We start from the raw sequence: 14,992 nt of genomic DNA, 5'->3' as shown, positions 1-14,992 counted from the left end.
ATTGTGCTGTTTCTTTCCTGTGGCGTGATTTATTTAAAGTATTATGCTGTAAGGATTTGGGTTGGTTTTCCTGGCAGTGCCGGCTGTGTATGTATCCACTACTTGTGTAGTTTATTGGATACTTGAGATTCAGGAAAACACACAGGGAACCACAAGCGAAGTCATCAAAGTGTGGCCTTTGTCTTTTATGGTACCTCATTATGAAATTTAGAAAGAAATTCACCTTGAAAATTGTGTCTTGTTTTGTTTTTTTTTTCTATTAATGCATAAATTCACTTCATAAAATCAATTGTGTTTAACACAGAGTTTGGTGCTCACATCACTTTTTGTTGTCACTTTTCTTTTTATTCCATCATAACTGAGACCTGCCTGCCAGAGTCTAACATGGCAGAGGGGACTTTGTGCAGAAACACAGTGTGCGTAGTCTTGCACACACACACACACACACTAACATATGCTTCCTTTGATAAAGTGTTTTTATACCACCAGAAATTCTATGGCAGCGTCCCTTAAGACAATATCTGAGTAAAATACCAAGTTATTTATAGTGGGTTTGCCATTTTGACTTCAAAAAATAAACATGAGCGTAATGGAGAGTTCAAATACAAGGAGACCATTATCCTACAAAAACTTATAAGGTTATATTCTGCTACAGGAAAGGGGAAATTGCCATGGAGTGTTGATTGTAATATCTCAAAATCTTTACGAGATTCTACATTATAAAATCTGTTTTTTTACAAAAAAAAAAGGAATATGTAAACTCTTAAGTGAAAGTGTGAACTTTGGGAAGGTGGGTGACATCCTAAAGCAATAAACACCACATCTAGATTAAGTCACAGTAATTTCCTTAGGTATCAAAACATAAATGCTTTTCCATGGCATCATGTCTCTCAAGCATAATCAGGCAAGGTTGTATGTATGTGCTTCCCTGTGATTGTATTCCAAAAGGAGGGGGGGAGAGGGATCTTTTGAACGTCCACACCAGGATACAGCTGCCTATGACTAATTTCAAACTCCCCTTGTAGGGCCGAGGCAACCCATTTCACAAGTAACACACATCACTGGGCATCTGTTTCCTGTTTTCATTCTTTGAGTTATCTTATTTTCCTTATTTCCCCCTCACCTGTTACAGTTCACGTTCCTTCCATCATGCCGCACGGGCCAGTTGCGCTTTGACACGAGGCCGTCAGACGTCAGCCACTCAAAAGCAAGGGAACACTCATGCATGTGGTGGAAATCATGTCATAAATACACTGTAAATTACAACACCAAAAATGTGCCCCTCGTGATGACGTGAGGGCACCAGTATGTTTGAAAATGCAAATTTCAAGATGTTTAAGGACAATACTTCATTCTTAAAACACAGAATGCTGCTTTTCCACATTTTTAATATAAAATGGAAACAAGTTCAAGACTTCTTCACATGTTTTGACACACTTTTGCCATGAGATACTGTACATAAGCATTTACTTTACTTCTTCTCACATCTATGAACTGTAATATTTCAGAAGTTTCTCATCAGTAGGTTTCAGAATCTTCTTCTCCGCCATGTTAACGACCCAGCCTGGAGCGAGGCCAAAGAAGATCTGTCTAACATCCTTCCTCATGGAGAGCATGTGATACAGTTCATCCTTTGAAATGTCTGGCAGAATATATCCATACTTTTGTGCCAGGGCAAGTCGGGCTTGTTGGATTTTCTGCGGGTCTGCCAGGTAACCCCGATTTTCAGCATCTGTGTAATACCGGAGCATATCCTGCCCTGGTAACATTCGCTTTGGAATAGGCTGCCCACGCAAGAAAAATGGGACGGGCTTGACGAGAATCCCTTAAAAAAAACAAAAACAAAAAAACATATTAAAAGAGAATATATTTTGTTTTATTATGTTTTTATGATTCTATAATATGCAAGATGAATGCTAGAATCTGGGTGAGTGAATGCATAACACCAAGATCATTCACTAATTACCAAGACTTATAGGGTCATAGAAACTGGTAGTGATGACCCCTCCGTTCTTCTCAATAGCAGCTATAGCTCCGTCAGAAGCTCTCTGAACCTCGATGTTTATCTTTGCAGCAAAAATATCGGCACCCTGAAACAGAGAAAACAAATGAAAGATGAATTTGTGTCAGAGCATGGAGATAAACAGGGATCAAAAACAACATCTTGATATGTGACAGAATGGCAACATTGCTATATGGCGCCACCTAGTGGCATAACGTGATCCAAGCGCAGCACACTACATCAAAACCCTTGTGTCTGCGCTGATATCAAGTTGCTGTTTATCTCCCCACATCCAAAATTTGTTGTCAGTATTTGTTATTTATGCTGTAGTTTCATAGAAATTATTTAATGAGAGAACAACTTTCTAACTCTATTATGATGCATGCCTGGTGTGAGAAAGTCCACAACGTGCTTTCAGCATGCAGCAATTACCTCTTCAATGAGCTGGACTCCATAGTCTCTCTTCAGAGGCTGGACTGTCACTCCTCTGGCATTGACTAGCTGGGTCAGGTCTATGGGCTGGGTTGTGTCGACTCGTCCCAGATCGATCAGGTACTGCAGTCGTTTCAGGGTCAGAGGCTGGTACTGAGGACGGTGACTGAAGAAGAGCATCAACATTAGCTCATTACAGTCATTTATGATCACCTGTCTGAATGTCAGCGTAGCAATAAAAATAACAAATATAAAATAAATATCATGTGTGCAACTACAGGGCAAACGCAGGATGCAACTCCAGCACCAACATGGGTAAATAGTACATTTACTACTGGATGCTGTGATTGATGATATTGGTTTGTTCATTTATGAGCAGTTGACTGAAATACTGGCCAAGCAGTGACAAAAAAAACAAAATTAAAATAGATGTTTGGTTATAATATGTTTCACTTCACCTGGAAAAAATACAATTTGAGTCTTTGGATGAAGGTGATGCTTGACCGGTGCATTAATGTGTAGGGCTTAGTGTTATGATAAATACTGTGACAAACATCCTGATATAAAACTGAAACCAACCATGTACATATTTACTAAGAAATTCATCTATGCCCATGGGAGGAATACACATGCGAATCTAGCAGCAAGAAATCGTAAATTTTAATTACCACTTACACTTCTATGGTCTATAAGACTGCATTTAACTTGCCAAACAGTTCGAAGATGCAGCGCAAAGTGACAAGCTTTTACCTGTGTCCTTCATTATAGCCATATTTTGGGATGGCCAGATAAAAGGGAGTCTGACCTCCCTCAAAACCCAGCCGAGGCCGGTTGCCTCTCTGCCGCTCTCCTTTGTGCCCTCTGCCGCTTCTGTTGCCACCATGCTGTCCTCTGCCCCGCCGTTTTTCCTTAAATTAAAGAAATGTGAGCCAAGGGTTTTTGCTAGTTTGTTAATGTGTCATCAACAAAACTGACAAACGGATTAGCATGTTTCGCTAACAGCTAGCGTTACATGCTAACTTGTTTTGCTAGCGAGACGACACATTAAAACTTACATTTTTTCTGGCTCCTGGTTCAGGCCGCAAGTTTGCTAAAGTTATCCGCGGCAGAGTCTTCAAAACATCAAACGCTTTACCACCAGGTTTTTTGGGGAAAGACATGTTTCTGTTGCTCACATGTCAGAAACAGCCGAGCCAAGGGCACAGGGGTCATGTGACCGAGGTGAGCGGAAGTACTTCTGTCAGCTTTGTGATGTTTCAATATAAAAGCACGACAGTCGAAAGGCGCTCCATGAACGATTGAGCTGGGAAGCTGGGTTGAGCTGCACTATAAGGCAGCACGTACTGACAATCCAACTAACAAATCCTTGTTTTGCATTTGTAAGGAACTCTAATGGCACCCAATCGCGTAGCGGTGGGGGCGGAACTACTAAGCGGGTCACTGCTACAAGCAAGTAAAGTACTAGCTAGTGTGATCCGGCGGTGTATTATTTTCCACAAAATTCAACTTCCAAACAGAAATTCACGACTGCCAGCGATAATACGAGGCGGAGGTAACTTGACTCCATATTTGGTCGACATTTGTCCTTCAGCTGTGTGCTGTTTGACAGCCAGAGTTGGACCAAGATCGACAGAGATTGGCAGTTGGATATATCGTTATTAGCTATCTAACAGTAGCTAGCTTGTCCAGACACACCAGCTGCCTCAGCGCTGTATGTGCGGCAATAACATGTCAGCCCCTTTACCTGCCATTGTGCCTGCTGCCCGGAAAGCCACTGCGGCGGTGAGTTAACCTGACAACACGGACGTCTAGCTAGTTAAAGTTAGGCTTAAGCAGCCGTAGGTTCCAGTAACTACCCAGCAGACGACGTAGGTAACGGTTGCCAAATTCTGACATACATTAGTCTGTAACCTAAGTCCCTCTGCAGTTAGCTTGTTTGTTTGGTTTTTTTACAGGTGATATTTCTGCATGGCCTTGGTGATACAGGGTACGTGAAGACAGCTTTTTTTCCCTCTGTGGTGCAAAATTCTTTTTGTCTGTCGCTCATTGAATTATGTTTAATTTAACAGGCATGGCTGGGCAGAAGCTTTCGCAGGCATCAGGATACCACATGTGAAATACATTTGCCCGCATGCGTAAGTATTCACAGCAGCTGTATTCTTAAAGATAGTGTCTGCAAGTGCATGAAAGTCCTAAAACCTCTCATAGCACAAAATCTCGTGGTCTTTAATGTCTCATCTTTCGCTTTAAGGTTGTTGTTGACACTCTGTTTACAGTTACAGCAACATTCACGTTTTGTACATCCAAAGCCAAATTGTGATGTTACTTTTCCTCCATTGATTACAGTCCCACCATGCCCGTTACGTTGAACATGAGAATGTCCATGCCTTCCTGGTAAGTGTTTCGGTGTTTTAATGTGTTTGAACAGACAGTGTGCTTGTTGCATACACAACATGTTTTATTCTCTTGGATAGGTTCGATATCTATGGGTTGAGCCCAGAAGCAGACGAAGATGAGACTGGTATTAAAAGAGCGTCAGAGAATAGTATGTTGACATATTTTTTGGTAACCTTGTGCAACGTGGCAAAGACAGAACATGTAGGGATATGCAGCTGTTTTGTTTATTGCATAAAGAGTTGTTTGCTTGTGAGTCAGATTTAATTGCAAGTGTTGTTTTTATTTCTCCACAGTTAAAGCCTTGATAGATCAAGAAGTGAAGAATGGAATACCTTCCCACAGAATTATCCTGGGTGGATTTTCACAGGTAACTGTAACATGTACACTGATGATGCATTACATAACCGTTTCTACTGTGACTCACTACTTGTGCACATAAGATATTTGAATAACTAAATTCAAAACAAGCAAATGTGATACAACTGACAAATTTTTATTTCTTTTTTTTTTTTTTTTGGAAGTACCACGCTTGTGGTCGACTTTAATAATTTAAAATGCAATAAAAATACCTTATTTTGCCGGTTCATTGGGAACAGATGTAAACACAACAACAAAAAGAAGAGTCGCTAATTAAAGTTAGACTTGGTCACTGTCAGAAGTTGCTAAATATTTATTTTGTATAAGGAAATCATTTACAGAACAGCATCAGAACTGAGATTCAGTTTTACGTTTCTGAGCACAGGAGAAGGAGAAATATTAGTCAGCTACCTTATGAGGGTATTTTTTCATCATGGATATTACTTACTCGGATACTTGTTTTTGTCAAAAGTACATTTTCTGTACTGGATACCCATTTCAGTACTCACTCAACCCCAGTCAAAACCAGTATGAACAGTTGAGAGCTGTGTAACAGATCAGCTGTCAGTATCGCTTTGTGAAGTTTGAGCTGTACACACACACACACACACACACACATGTATACATGGTAGTCTACAGTGCGGCACTAGAACATGTGAGCATTTTATTAGATAGGGACAAATCTCAATGCATTTAAATAACAGAGAATGCGATTGTTTTTTTTATGCAATAGCAACATGAAATTAGCTTCATTCCTTGCTGTTTTGGAGCAATTTTTTTTAGAATATTAATAATAGTAATTGATAATCATTTGCATGAGATGTGTGACAAGATTTCCCCACACATGTTGGTTTCTTTTTTTCCAGGGTGGAGCACTATCTCTCTACACGGCTCTGACAATGCAGCAGAAGCTAGCTGGAGTGGTTGCTCTGAGTTGCTGGCTCCCTCTCCGCAAGTCCTTCCCTCAGGTAGAGAAAAACACAACACTCACCAGTTTGTATCTCTGCATTTTAGATTTTCAGTGTCTTGTCTGCCTCTCTCTGCTCCCACATATCACTTTGCTAAGCTTCTCCCACCAAACCCATCAGTTCAAGTGTATGCAGGACCAGTGATTGACAGTGAAAATGTTCCAGTATTTATTTTGGATGTGAACTGTTCTTTTTTTTTCCTGTTTATTGATATCCCATATAGCCTAATCATAATCTGTCATAATCAGATAATAATAATCCTAATCTCTTCTATTCTCAGGCTTCTGCCAACAGTGCTAACAAGGACATGCATGTCCTACAATGCCACGGGGATGCTGACCCCCTGGTCCCTTTTATATTCGGCAGTCAGACAGCAGAGAAGATGAAAAGCCTGATCAATCCATCCAACATCACCTTCAAGTCATATCGGGGTCTACCTCACAGCGCCTGTCCAGAGGTCAGTGTGGGAGGAAAAGTCACATTAGATCTGTAGTTCGGGTTGCACTCTGTATTATACACTTTGTTTTACTTTGTATCTGTGCAGGAAATGGTGGATATCAAACGATTCATTGAGAAGCAGCTTCCTCCCATCAGTGATTAGTGAACTCGGGAGTAGACGCACAACTGCACAGCACCATCAGAATCTTTTGAGACTCTGGGGACTCCAGGAACCACACGGACTTACTTGACAGTAAAACCACGCTGCTACTCACAGAGCCAGACAGGACTGGGGCTCCATTTTAGCCTGGGAGAGGCATGAATGTAACAATGCTGCATCCTGACCTGAAGCCACACACAGTCCTCAGTGTTACAGTAGAGTAACATTAGTTGCTTGATTGTTAAGCTGTTTGCTGTTGAGACAAGCGATTTCCTGTAGGAGACATATGTGTTGGAATAACTAGGGCTATACTTAATGTTTTAATGCCTACTATCTCACAATAAATGGCCTGTTGTTAAATGTTTTTTTTTCCTTAATAATGCAGCCTATTTGTATTAGCGCTTGAAAAAGTTTACTAGTCGATAAATGAATTAAGGCATTTTATCAAGCAACAACATTTGTTGTTGCTTAGTGTTTATTGATTGTTTAAACTGTTTTAAGTGGATGAAAATCTTTATTTTTAGAATTTAGATTTGTTGTTGGACAAAACAGTCAAGGTTAAAAAAAAATGGTGCTTTCTTAACGTGATGGACATTTTCAGTATTTTTGACATCTTGTGGACTAAAAACAAATTGAAAAATAGTCAGCAATTAAATGTACTGCAAATAATAACAATTTTGGAACAAAGCACATATGCAAACATTTCTATCCTAAAAATGTAATATTGAAGCAGCTTAATATGCAACTCACATGTGAAGTATTTCTAATAATTCATAGTACCTTATGAGGCAGTATTCTGTGAGTGGTGATGACGCACAGCAGAAGAAACAACATATGATTGTGCTTTATTTAATTTGTGAGAATTCAAATAGCTATTTCACACAAATTCCTTTTTTCAATACACAAATGTATCAGTGGTCATGGTCGTGTAATCAGTTTCATTTTCCCTGTTTTGTTTAAATCGAACATAATATGACTAATATCACAGTATTGAAACACACAGACAAGATCTATTTCAGCTCACTGAGTTGTAAAAACTTTATCTTTGAGAAGAGCTGAAAGCACCAACATATGAAGTCATTGTCGCACCATTCATGTTAGACCAAAGGTGCTAGTGTAGAAGATCTTATTCCAAGGCACTTTCCTTCTTCTTAAGTTACTGTTAAATAAAACCTACTTGTTTCTACAAGAACTGGATATGCATTAAGGCTCACAATATACCTAAATACAAATGCAGTGCTCACAGATACATGCTTTTCCTCATTAAACAAGGTAGAAAAGTGCAATGTCAAGCGCTAGGGAATATATAAAAATATAGATATGTTTTTGAACAAGTAACTGATGCTGGATCTAGCATTTGTTCTTGTTTGCTCCAAGTATTTTGGTAAACTAATCATGGGAAAATAAACAGCAGTTACAGCTGGATAAAGACCGGTTTTAAGTCATCTTCATTTTCCTGTCTGTCTTTCTCTAAATAGCAGGGCTCCTGCAGGAACACGAAACTCCTTCGGGTGGGACGCATGCGCCATTTTGAAAAGCTAAGTGTGTGGCAGTGGAGAGTCTATGGCTCAGGGGGAGGCTCCTCCAGGCTCTTCAGCAGATCTGTATACGTAGCTGAGTTTATGAAGCGGGGGTACGAGTCTCTCTGCATCAGCGTGTAGATCTGCTGCTGAGCCTCCTCGAACGTGTGTGAGGTCGGCTCCAGCATGTTGCGGTTGATCACGTCTCGCACATGTGAATCCAAGCTCACCTGGAAAGTAATTAATGATGTACAAGGAAAATAAATACAAAATGATCAGTGGAAGAAAATCAGAAATTGAAGGGTGTGTAGGCCAACATATCCAATTTTTGCCCTCCTCCCTACTGCAACAGTGACTTTAAGCTAACATGGACAGCAATGACTTTCTGGGCTCTTCTGCCAGTGAGGGATTGTACCAGGCCCCAAATGAAACATACCCGAGTCTTGGCTATTTTTGGATGCAGAGTTTGGCTTAACATGCTTTTCAAATTTAAGGAGGTGCACATTAGCTTGAAGCAGCAAAATCAATTTTTGAACACAATATGCGTTTTGTTGGAAAAATCACCTGTATTAACATGTTGCATCAATAACAAGTTGTATCTAATTATTTTGATACTCAACATAGGTCCCTGCCATTGTGAGGATGTGTTAAAGCTATCGTATACAGCTGTGTATCCGTAGCATTCTTGTATATGTGAAGCTAAAGCCAGTAGCACACTGTTAGCTTAGGTTAGCAACTGCTAGCCAGGTTCTAGCCAAAGTTCTAAAATACTCCAATGTTCTAGCACCTCTTAATCTCACTTATTACCACACTTTGTCTTGTCTGTGTAATTAGTACAGAAAGAAAAAGTAAGAAACATCAAGTTGTGGTTTTAGGGAAAGTTAGTTCCAGGTATGGGAATAAATTTCACCTTTTCACCTCCTCCTTTAGAACTAAAACCAGAAAATGACTTTCTTTTTTTTTTTTTTTACTTTATAAATGACTTAAGCAGTTACATTATTATAATTAAATCATGCCATCACTTTTGTAATTAATTTTCTGCTGATCAACTGAAAAATAATTTCCTCTTCCTAATTCCAGCACTACAGTCATTGTGGCGCTCACCTCTTTAGGGGAAAGGATTGAGATGAAGTCCTCGTATATTTGCCGGACTTTCTCCTCCACCACAGTCTTGTTGGTCTCCTTTTTGAGCTCCTCGCAGGCGAGCCAGAACATCATGTTCTCCTCGCTGAACTCTGTGCGCAGGAACTGCCTGAAGCAGCTGCGACCCACTGCACTTTTCATCACCTTTTCAAACGATATTGACCAGGAGCGAGCGTCTTCCAGAGTAGGCTTCGGACTTAAAAATAAAAGAACAGATTTACTGGCTTATAGTTGTTTCGTTCTCTTAGTAATGGCATATGTAAGGTGGTAGTAGAAACGTTTTGTGGAGGGGTCATGGTAAGTAGCCATTACCTTTCTTCGCAGTTAGTGGTTCCCTCTGTCCTGTGCTCAAATGTGGTCCTCTGAATTGCCTCATCCTCACTCCTAACAGTCAAACTGTAAGAAGAAAAACAATGAAACTGGTTTTTCCATAAATAGCTTGTCATCCAGTTTTGATTTGCAAATAGCATACTGGAGCCGAGCATTTAAAATAACTCGGCCCTCCTTACTAAAAATAATGTAGCGGGTTGGAATATGAAATCACACTTCCCAAACAGCAGTACAGTACCTGCAATATAATAAACTACATGAGCAAAAGTATGCGGACAACTGGACATTAAACCAACAGGTTTCACTCAATTTCGTTCTAAAATTGCTAAAAAAAAATGTCAAAACCACAGTTGAACAATGAACCACAGTTCATCTAAAAAAAAATGTCGGATGGGGTTGAGGTCAGGGGTTCTATGACTGACTTTGCTCGCAGGGTCATCGTCAGGTTAAAAGGGCATCCTTGAACAGTAGACGCAATATTTCACTTCATACTATTGTCTTAAGAAATCATTGCAAAATACAGCTGTAAGATTCTCCGTAAAGGAACAGTTTGGCATTTGGGGAAATGTGCTTATTTGCATCCTTGCTCGAAGTGAAATAAGAAGCTCGATGCCACTAAAGTCAACAGATTGTGAACTTAGTCTAGCACAAGGACCGGAAAGGGGAGGCAGCTCGATTGCCTGTGTCCAAACATAATAAATTATGCCTACCAGCACCTCTAAAGCTCAGCAATCCACATATAATATCTTGTTTGTTTAACCCATACAAAGACCGAAGAGTAAAAATGAGCAAAAACCTTTATGGCTTTACTGAGGAAATGTGACTTTTTTTCTTGCCCGGGTGCTTCCTGGTTGCCAATTACCTGTTTTAGACCAGGAACTTTCCAAAATGTCAAACTGTTCCTTGAACTGGCAGAAATTAGAGTAGCCCAAACCACAAAAAGTGTTTTTGTCACATAACCTCAACTATGCCAAACAATCATGAGTTGACTTTCTATAAGCTTATTATGCCATATCATGGAGGAACTGCATGTTGTTTGTTCCTCATTTGAAATAACAGAACACCACACTAGATTCAGGATGTTCTGCTGGGAACGTTGGGGACGTTTGCGTAAATAGTAAAGTGTGTCAACTGTCCACATCATCCTGTGGGATCTCCTGTGCGTAATTAAAAATGTCCCCAGCACATGATGTAGCAGCTGGCTGTGGACTAATTGGTTCAGGTGAGAGCCATCCCATCTGGGAATGTGGCTGTTGTAGCTGTGCAACAATTATTGATGTAGAGACAAATCATATTACTCATCCCCAGTGGAGTGAATTAACATGACCATGCTCTGCACACAAGTCGGCGGGTCTCAGAAGCAGAAGTAAATAGTTGATGAGTCCAAAACAGCTCGAAACCCCCGAGGCCTCCATCCAGTGAGATCCGGTGTGGATCACAGGACCACTGGGTTTCTGTTTGTCTGGGATGATGGCATGAGCTCTGGTGTTGTTGAATGTTTGGAAGGATGGAGGCAAAAATTAAGTAGTATCCACTATTGAGCTGCTGCTATCAAACAAGTTCAAGAGGGATATCTTCATGTTTTAAAATTATGCAGTTTGTTGCTGTGTCACAAAACACTTAGTGTATCACAAGTACATAATGTGTGATTTTTCCATTGGCTTTACAAAAAAAGAGAGAGAAAAGAAAAGAAAATATACATCTGTGTACCATAAAACAAAATCTCTGCCAGGAAATCCTCTAACTTTCTGATAAATGTCGTGTTAACTCATGTGATTAAAAAAAGAAATTATTTCATCCACAAGCCCATCTTTCAAAATCTTACTGTGTGCCAGCATAATCCAAAACATGAATAAAAGACTCAACACCTGCTGCACTGCATTCACAAACATGTTGCATTCACAGGCGCATATATATGACGCATATAAGTAAATTAGGACTGCAAGTAGAAATTATTTTCATTATGAGTTAATCACTGATTCCTTTCCTGATTCAGTCTAAAAAAATGCACAAAGTTCAAGCTGACAGATTCACTCCTTTGTTTGACCGAACTTGACATTTGATCCGATAATCACTTATATTTTATGAAATTTCTTGCCTTAAAAAGCAGTCGAACTGTTTCTTTTTCCTTTTGCTGTTTAACCGATTAATGGACCAATTGTTTCAGCTCTTCTTTAGGCCTTACTTAACGCCTTTTGTTGCTTATTTCCCACCAGTGTGCTTCTGAAACAGGGCTCAGAAACATGGCACAGCAGCCACGTAATGTGATTTAAGTCAGAATAAGAGGCACTTGCATTGTGCTTTCCTAAAAGGTAATACAGCTACGTTTACTGATGGCAGGAAATGAAGAATAAGCAGTTGTGCATAGCCTGATGGATTCGACAGCAAAGTGGCACCCAAAAACCGTCATTTCAAGGATGTATTCAGTAGTGAAACAGATATCTAGAAGGCAAAGTAGAAATGAGAGCTCTCTCTTATGCTTTGGGACCACGGGTCTTCTGTGTGGAGCCCTGCTGTGTGAGAGGCAGTGGAGTGTTATTACCAGGAGCAGCTACAGCAGCAGCACCAGCAGAAGCAGCAGGCGTTTGAGGCGTTGGTGGGGGTGTTTCCCATTCTGTGGCGCGCTTGGAGGACACTGGCAGCTGCTTCCTGATGAACCTGCATCTGTCTCTTACGCATCTCCACCCGCTCTGAGCCCATGGACTGCGGGGAGAAGACGGGGAGACGACAGTGAGAGCTGGCTGGTGGTGGTTTGGTTTCTACAAGATTATCATCGTCATCGTCCCCATCGTCATCATCACAAGATCCAAGAAATCACAAGAGATTATAAAGATCTGACAGACGGAGTGCAGATCCAAGAAGGCCTGGAAGCAGAGAATGAATTAAACCTGATCCATAAAGCAGTCAATCACAACCCTGGAATCCTATAGGTTATCGATCATCTCCATATTGAAAGTACAATATCTGTGGTTTTGCGGAATGCACGACCACTTCGCCATCATCACGCGTGGGGTCAACTTTTGTGCGATGCGACCTCAATAATTGACATTTCTTCCTTTATTTCGTTTAGTTTCAGGTCTCGCCATTCAAACAGCCCGAGAAGCCAGTGGCAGATGTCCTATCGTTTTGTTGGATCATGCTAAATGCAACAAAACCAAATTGTGATGAGCAACATCCGCCCTCCTCTCTCATCCTCCCTCTCCGTCTTTCTGTGAGGGATGAGCAGTAATGATAGCGACAAGGCGTCACTGTCGGACCGCAGCAATCAGCATCCATCAGTCGCATTCACGGGAGGATACACACACACACACACACGCACACGCACGCACGCACGCACACACATGTGATGGTGGGTTCAAGACAAGCACCCTGGAGCCAGCAGCACAGCAGCCATTTATAGAAACATGATGAAATGATTTGATCAGATGAGCTGATAATTTACAGTCAGAGGATTCTATCTTTCTTTCAAGGGGGAAAGAAAGCAGCACATCTGCACATATTTACATGTGTTTTGTCAGCGATAATATCATTCTGGTTAAGATCAAAATGTGCACGAACTGAGCATGAATCATACTATTTCTGCTTGTTGGAATATCCACATTAAGACGCTCCATCTTCACTGGAACCTGAAATCCATCCGCCTTATTTTCCAAGATTTTTTTTAAAATAAAAGATGCACAATCACAAGGGGGTATACAGATTTGTAAGAGGCCTACACTGTCCAAAAGTCAAATATAAATATGTACTCACTGTGTCACCATGAATGCCAGAATACAGGTGATTTTTGGCTCGATCACATCCGTCTGCCTCGACTTGACACAAACCAGTTGGTTTCCTCTACGCGCATGCGTTTCCTGCAAGTGTGAAAAGATGTTTCTGCGTGCGTGCACTGACGGCCAGAACACAGTGTGCGCGGTGCGTTACAGCAACGGCTTCTCCAGCGCACACTGAGGCTGTCAGAGGATTGCACGGCACTCATATTATATTTAGATGTTATCGATTAGTCATCTCACTATTTTGGAGATAAGCTGCTGCTGTATCATTAATAAAATTTCTAATATTGGAGCTATTTTCTAGTGAAAAATGATGACATGTCCTATTTTTTTTCCCTTCCCCCGCTTACACCCAGTGAAAATCATTCATAAACCGTTTAAAATACAAAATAGTATCGTAATAATATCGTCAGGCAAAGTCTTGATTTTCCACTGCCTGGCTGGATGTCAGTGCCTCTTAAATTGGATGACATGGCTAGAGGGAAAGAAGTTCTGAACGCCAGGCTCTGAATTATTCAGTCAAACATCTGGAAAACACCCTCCACTCCCCCATCTCCTACTTCACTGCTCTTCACTGCTCTGGAGGCCCAGTACAACGTGTGTCCACCAGAGGGCAGTAGCGATCCATTTAAACGCGGATGGATTCAGGAGCAAGACAAGAGAGCTAAAACCTGCCAAAGAGAATGTGAAGAAAACTTAGATTCCTCAAACAGAATTGCACAAAACCCCCTCTGTTTGACCATTAAGTCTCTGTGTATCCAGATTCTTCCAATTGTCCCCTTTCTTCTTCTTCTTCTTGTTTAACCACTACATTCCCTGTCATGTGTATCTGCCTCCACAGTAGTTTAAATGTTGCTTTGGTCGAAATCCATTGACAGCATACAATCTTCAAGTACTGAATTGATTTGAAACACATTCTTGTCCCAAGTCGTCAGCTACCGAAGCCCTTCAGCATCTCATCAATGCAAAAGGGCAAGTTACTTTCAATATTCAATTTATTGCATTTTAACAGTTATTTTCATTTGAAGGTCATGTTATCGTACTGTCTTACTGTTTGTGTGACATTTTACAGAGTACTTATTACGTTATTTCAACGATCACAGAGGAGGCCACATTGACGCAACTGTGTGCATCTTGTGTTGAAATTAGCTGCAAATCAGCTTCACCTGGAGGGCACTTGTGAGGCAGTCCTCAGTGAATGGGAGTGAATGGAGTTAAATGGCTAAATTAATTATTTACACCTACTTGTTGACAACAAAGCCCAAATTCTGTTTAATTTGTTGCAAATATGGTATTGATTATATATCTGAATTAAAATTCTAATGCCCGTTTGTTTTTCTTACAGGAGAGACGGTTTTGCCCATAAAGCGCTAGAGTTCTGCTATGTGTGCTGCTTAGTCGATTAAGGATTTACATCTGGCAACGTTAGTCACGGTAGGCTAACTTCAGTTATCATTATGTGAACATAACCA

At 40.6% G+C, this 14,992-nt stretch overlaps 3 protein-coding genes across 5 annotated transcripts; 1 reads left to right on the top strand and 2 right to left on the bottom strand.

Annotated features, from left to right (window-relative positions):
* Positions 1-1,371: 1,371 nt before the first annotated feature.
* mrpl15 (mitochondrial ribosomal protein L15) lies at positions 1,372-3,682 on the bottom strand. The gene is made up of 5 exons (XM_046371598.1): positions 3,490-3,682; positions 3,185-3,342; positions 2,435-2,600; positions 1,967-2,090; positions 1,372-1,825 (listed from the first exon to the last, which is right to left on the bottom strand). The coding sequence occupies exons 1-5, from the start codon at positions 3,592-3,594 to the stop codon at positions 1,488-1,490; spliced, it is 891 nt and encodes a 296-aa protein (XP_046227554.1). The 5' UTR covers positions 3,595-3,682; the 3' UTR covers positions 1,372-1,487.
* A 40-nt stretch (positions 3,683-3,722) lies between these two features.
* lypla1 (lysophospholipase 1) lies at positions 3,723-7,114 on the top strand. 2 transcript variants are annotated; one of them, XM_046371599.1, is made up of 9 exons: positions 3,723-4,216; positions 4,390-4,421; positions 4,504-4,569; positions 4,781-4,828; positions 4,909-4,979; positions 5,125-5,198; positions 6,055-6,156; positions 6,437-6,613; positions 6,701-7,114. In XM_046371599.1, exons 1-9 carry the CDS (start codon positions 4,148-4,150, stop codon positions 6,755-6,757), a joined length of 696 nt encoding a protein of 231 aa, XP_046227555.1. In that variant the 5' UTR covers positions 3,723-4,147; the 3' UTR covers positions 6,758-7,114. The 2 variants fall into 2 exon arrangements, with proteins under 2 accessions (XP_046227555.1, XP_046227556.1); XM_046371600.1 differs by having other exon boundaries at positions 3,724-4,302.
* A 468-nt stretch (positions 7,115-7,582) lies between these two features.
* On the bottom strand, positions 7,583-14,243 carry LOC124049687 (regulator of G-protein signaling 20). Of its 2 annotated transcripts, none has more exons than XM_046371603.1 (5): positions 13,498-14,243; positions 12,290-12,450; positions 9,730-9,813; positions 9,379-9,613; positions 7,583-8,504 (listed from the first exon to the last, which is right to left on the bottom strand). In XM_046371603.1, exons 2-5 carry the CDS (start codon positions 12,445-12,447, stop codon positions 8,316-8,318), a joined length of 666 nt encoding a protein of 221 aa, XP_046227559.1. In that variant the 5' UTR covers positions 12,448-12,450; positions 13,498-14,243; the 3' UTR covers positions 7,583-8,315. The 2 variants fall into 2 exon arrangements, with proteins under 2 accessions (XP_046227559.1, XP_046227557.1); XM_046371601.1 differs by lacking the exon at positions 13,498-14,243 and adding an exon at positions 12,636-13,036.
* Between the last annotated feature and the right edge of the window lie 749 nt (positions 14,244-14,992).

The sequence above is a fragment of the Scatophagus argus genome, chromosome 18, assembly GCF_020382885.2.
Source record: "Scatophagus argus isolate fScaArg1 chromosome 18, fScaArg1.pri, whole genome shotgun sequence".
NCBI classification, from domain to species: domain Eukaryota; kingdom Metazoa; phylum Chordata; class Actinopteri; family Scatophagidae; genus Scatophagus; species Scatophagus argus.
The sequence above is the reverse complement of the archived record's forward strand: the minus strand, read 5'-3'. Positions and strand labels throughout refer to the sequence as shown.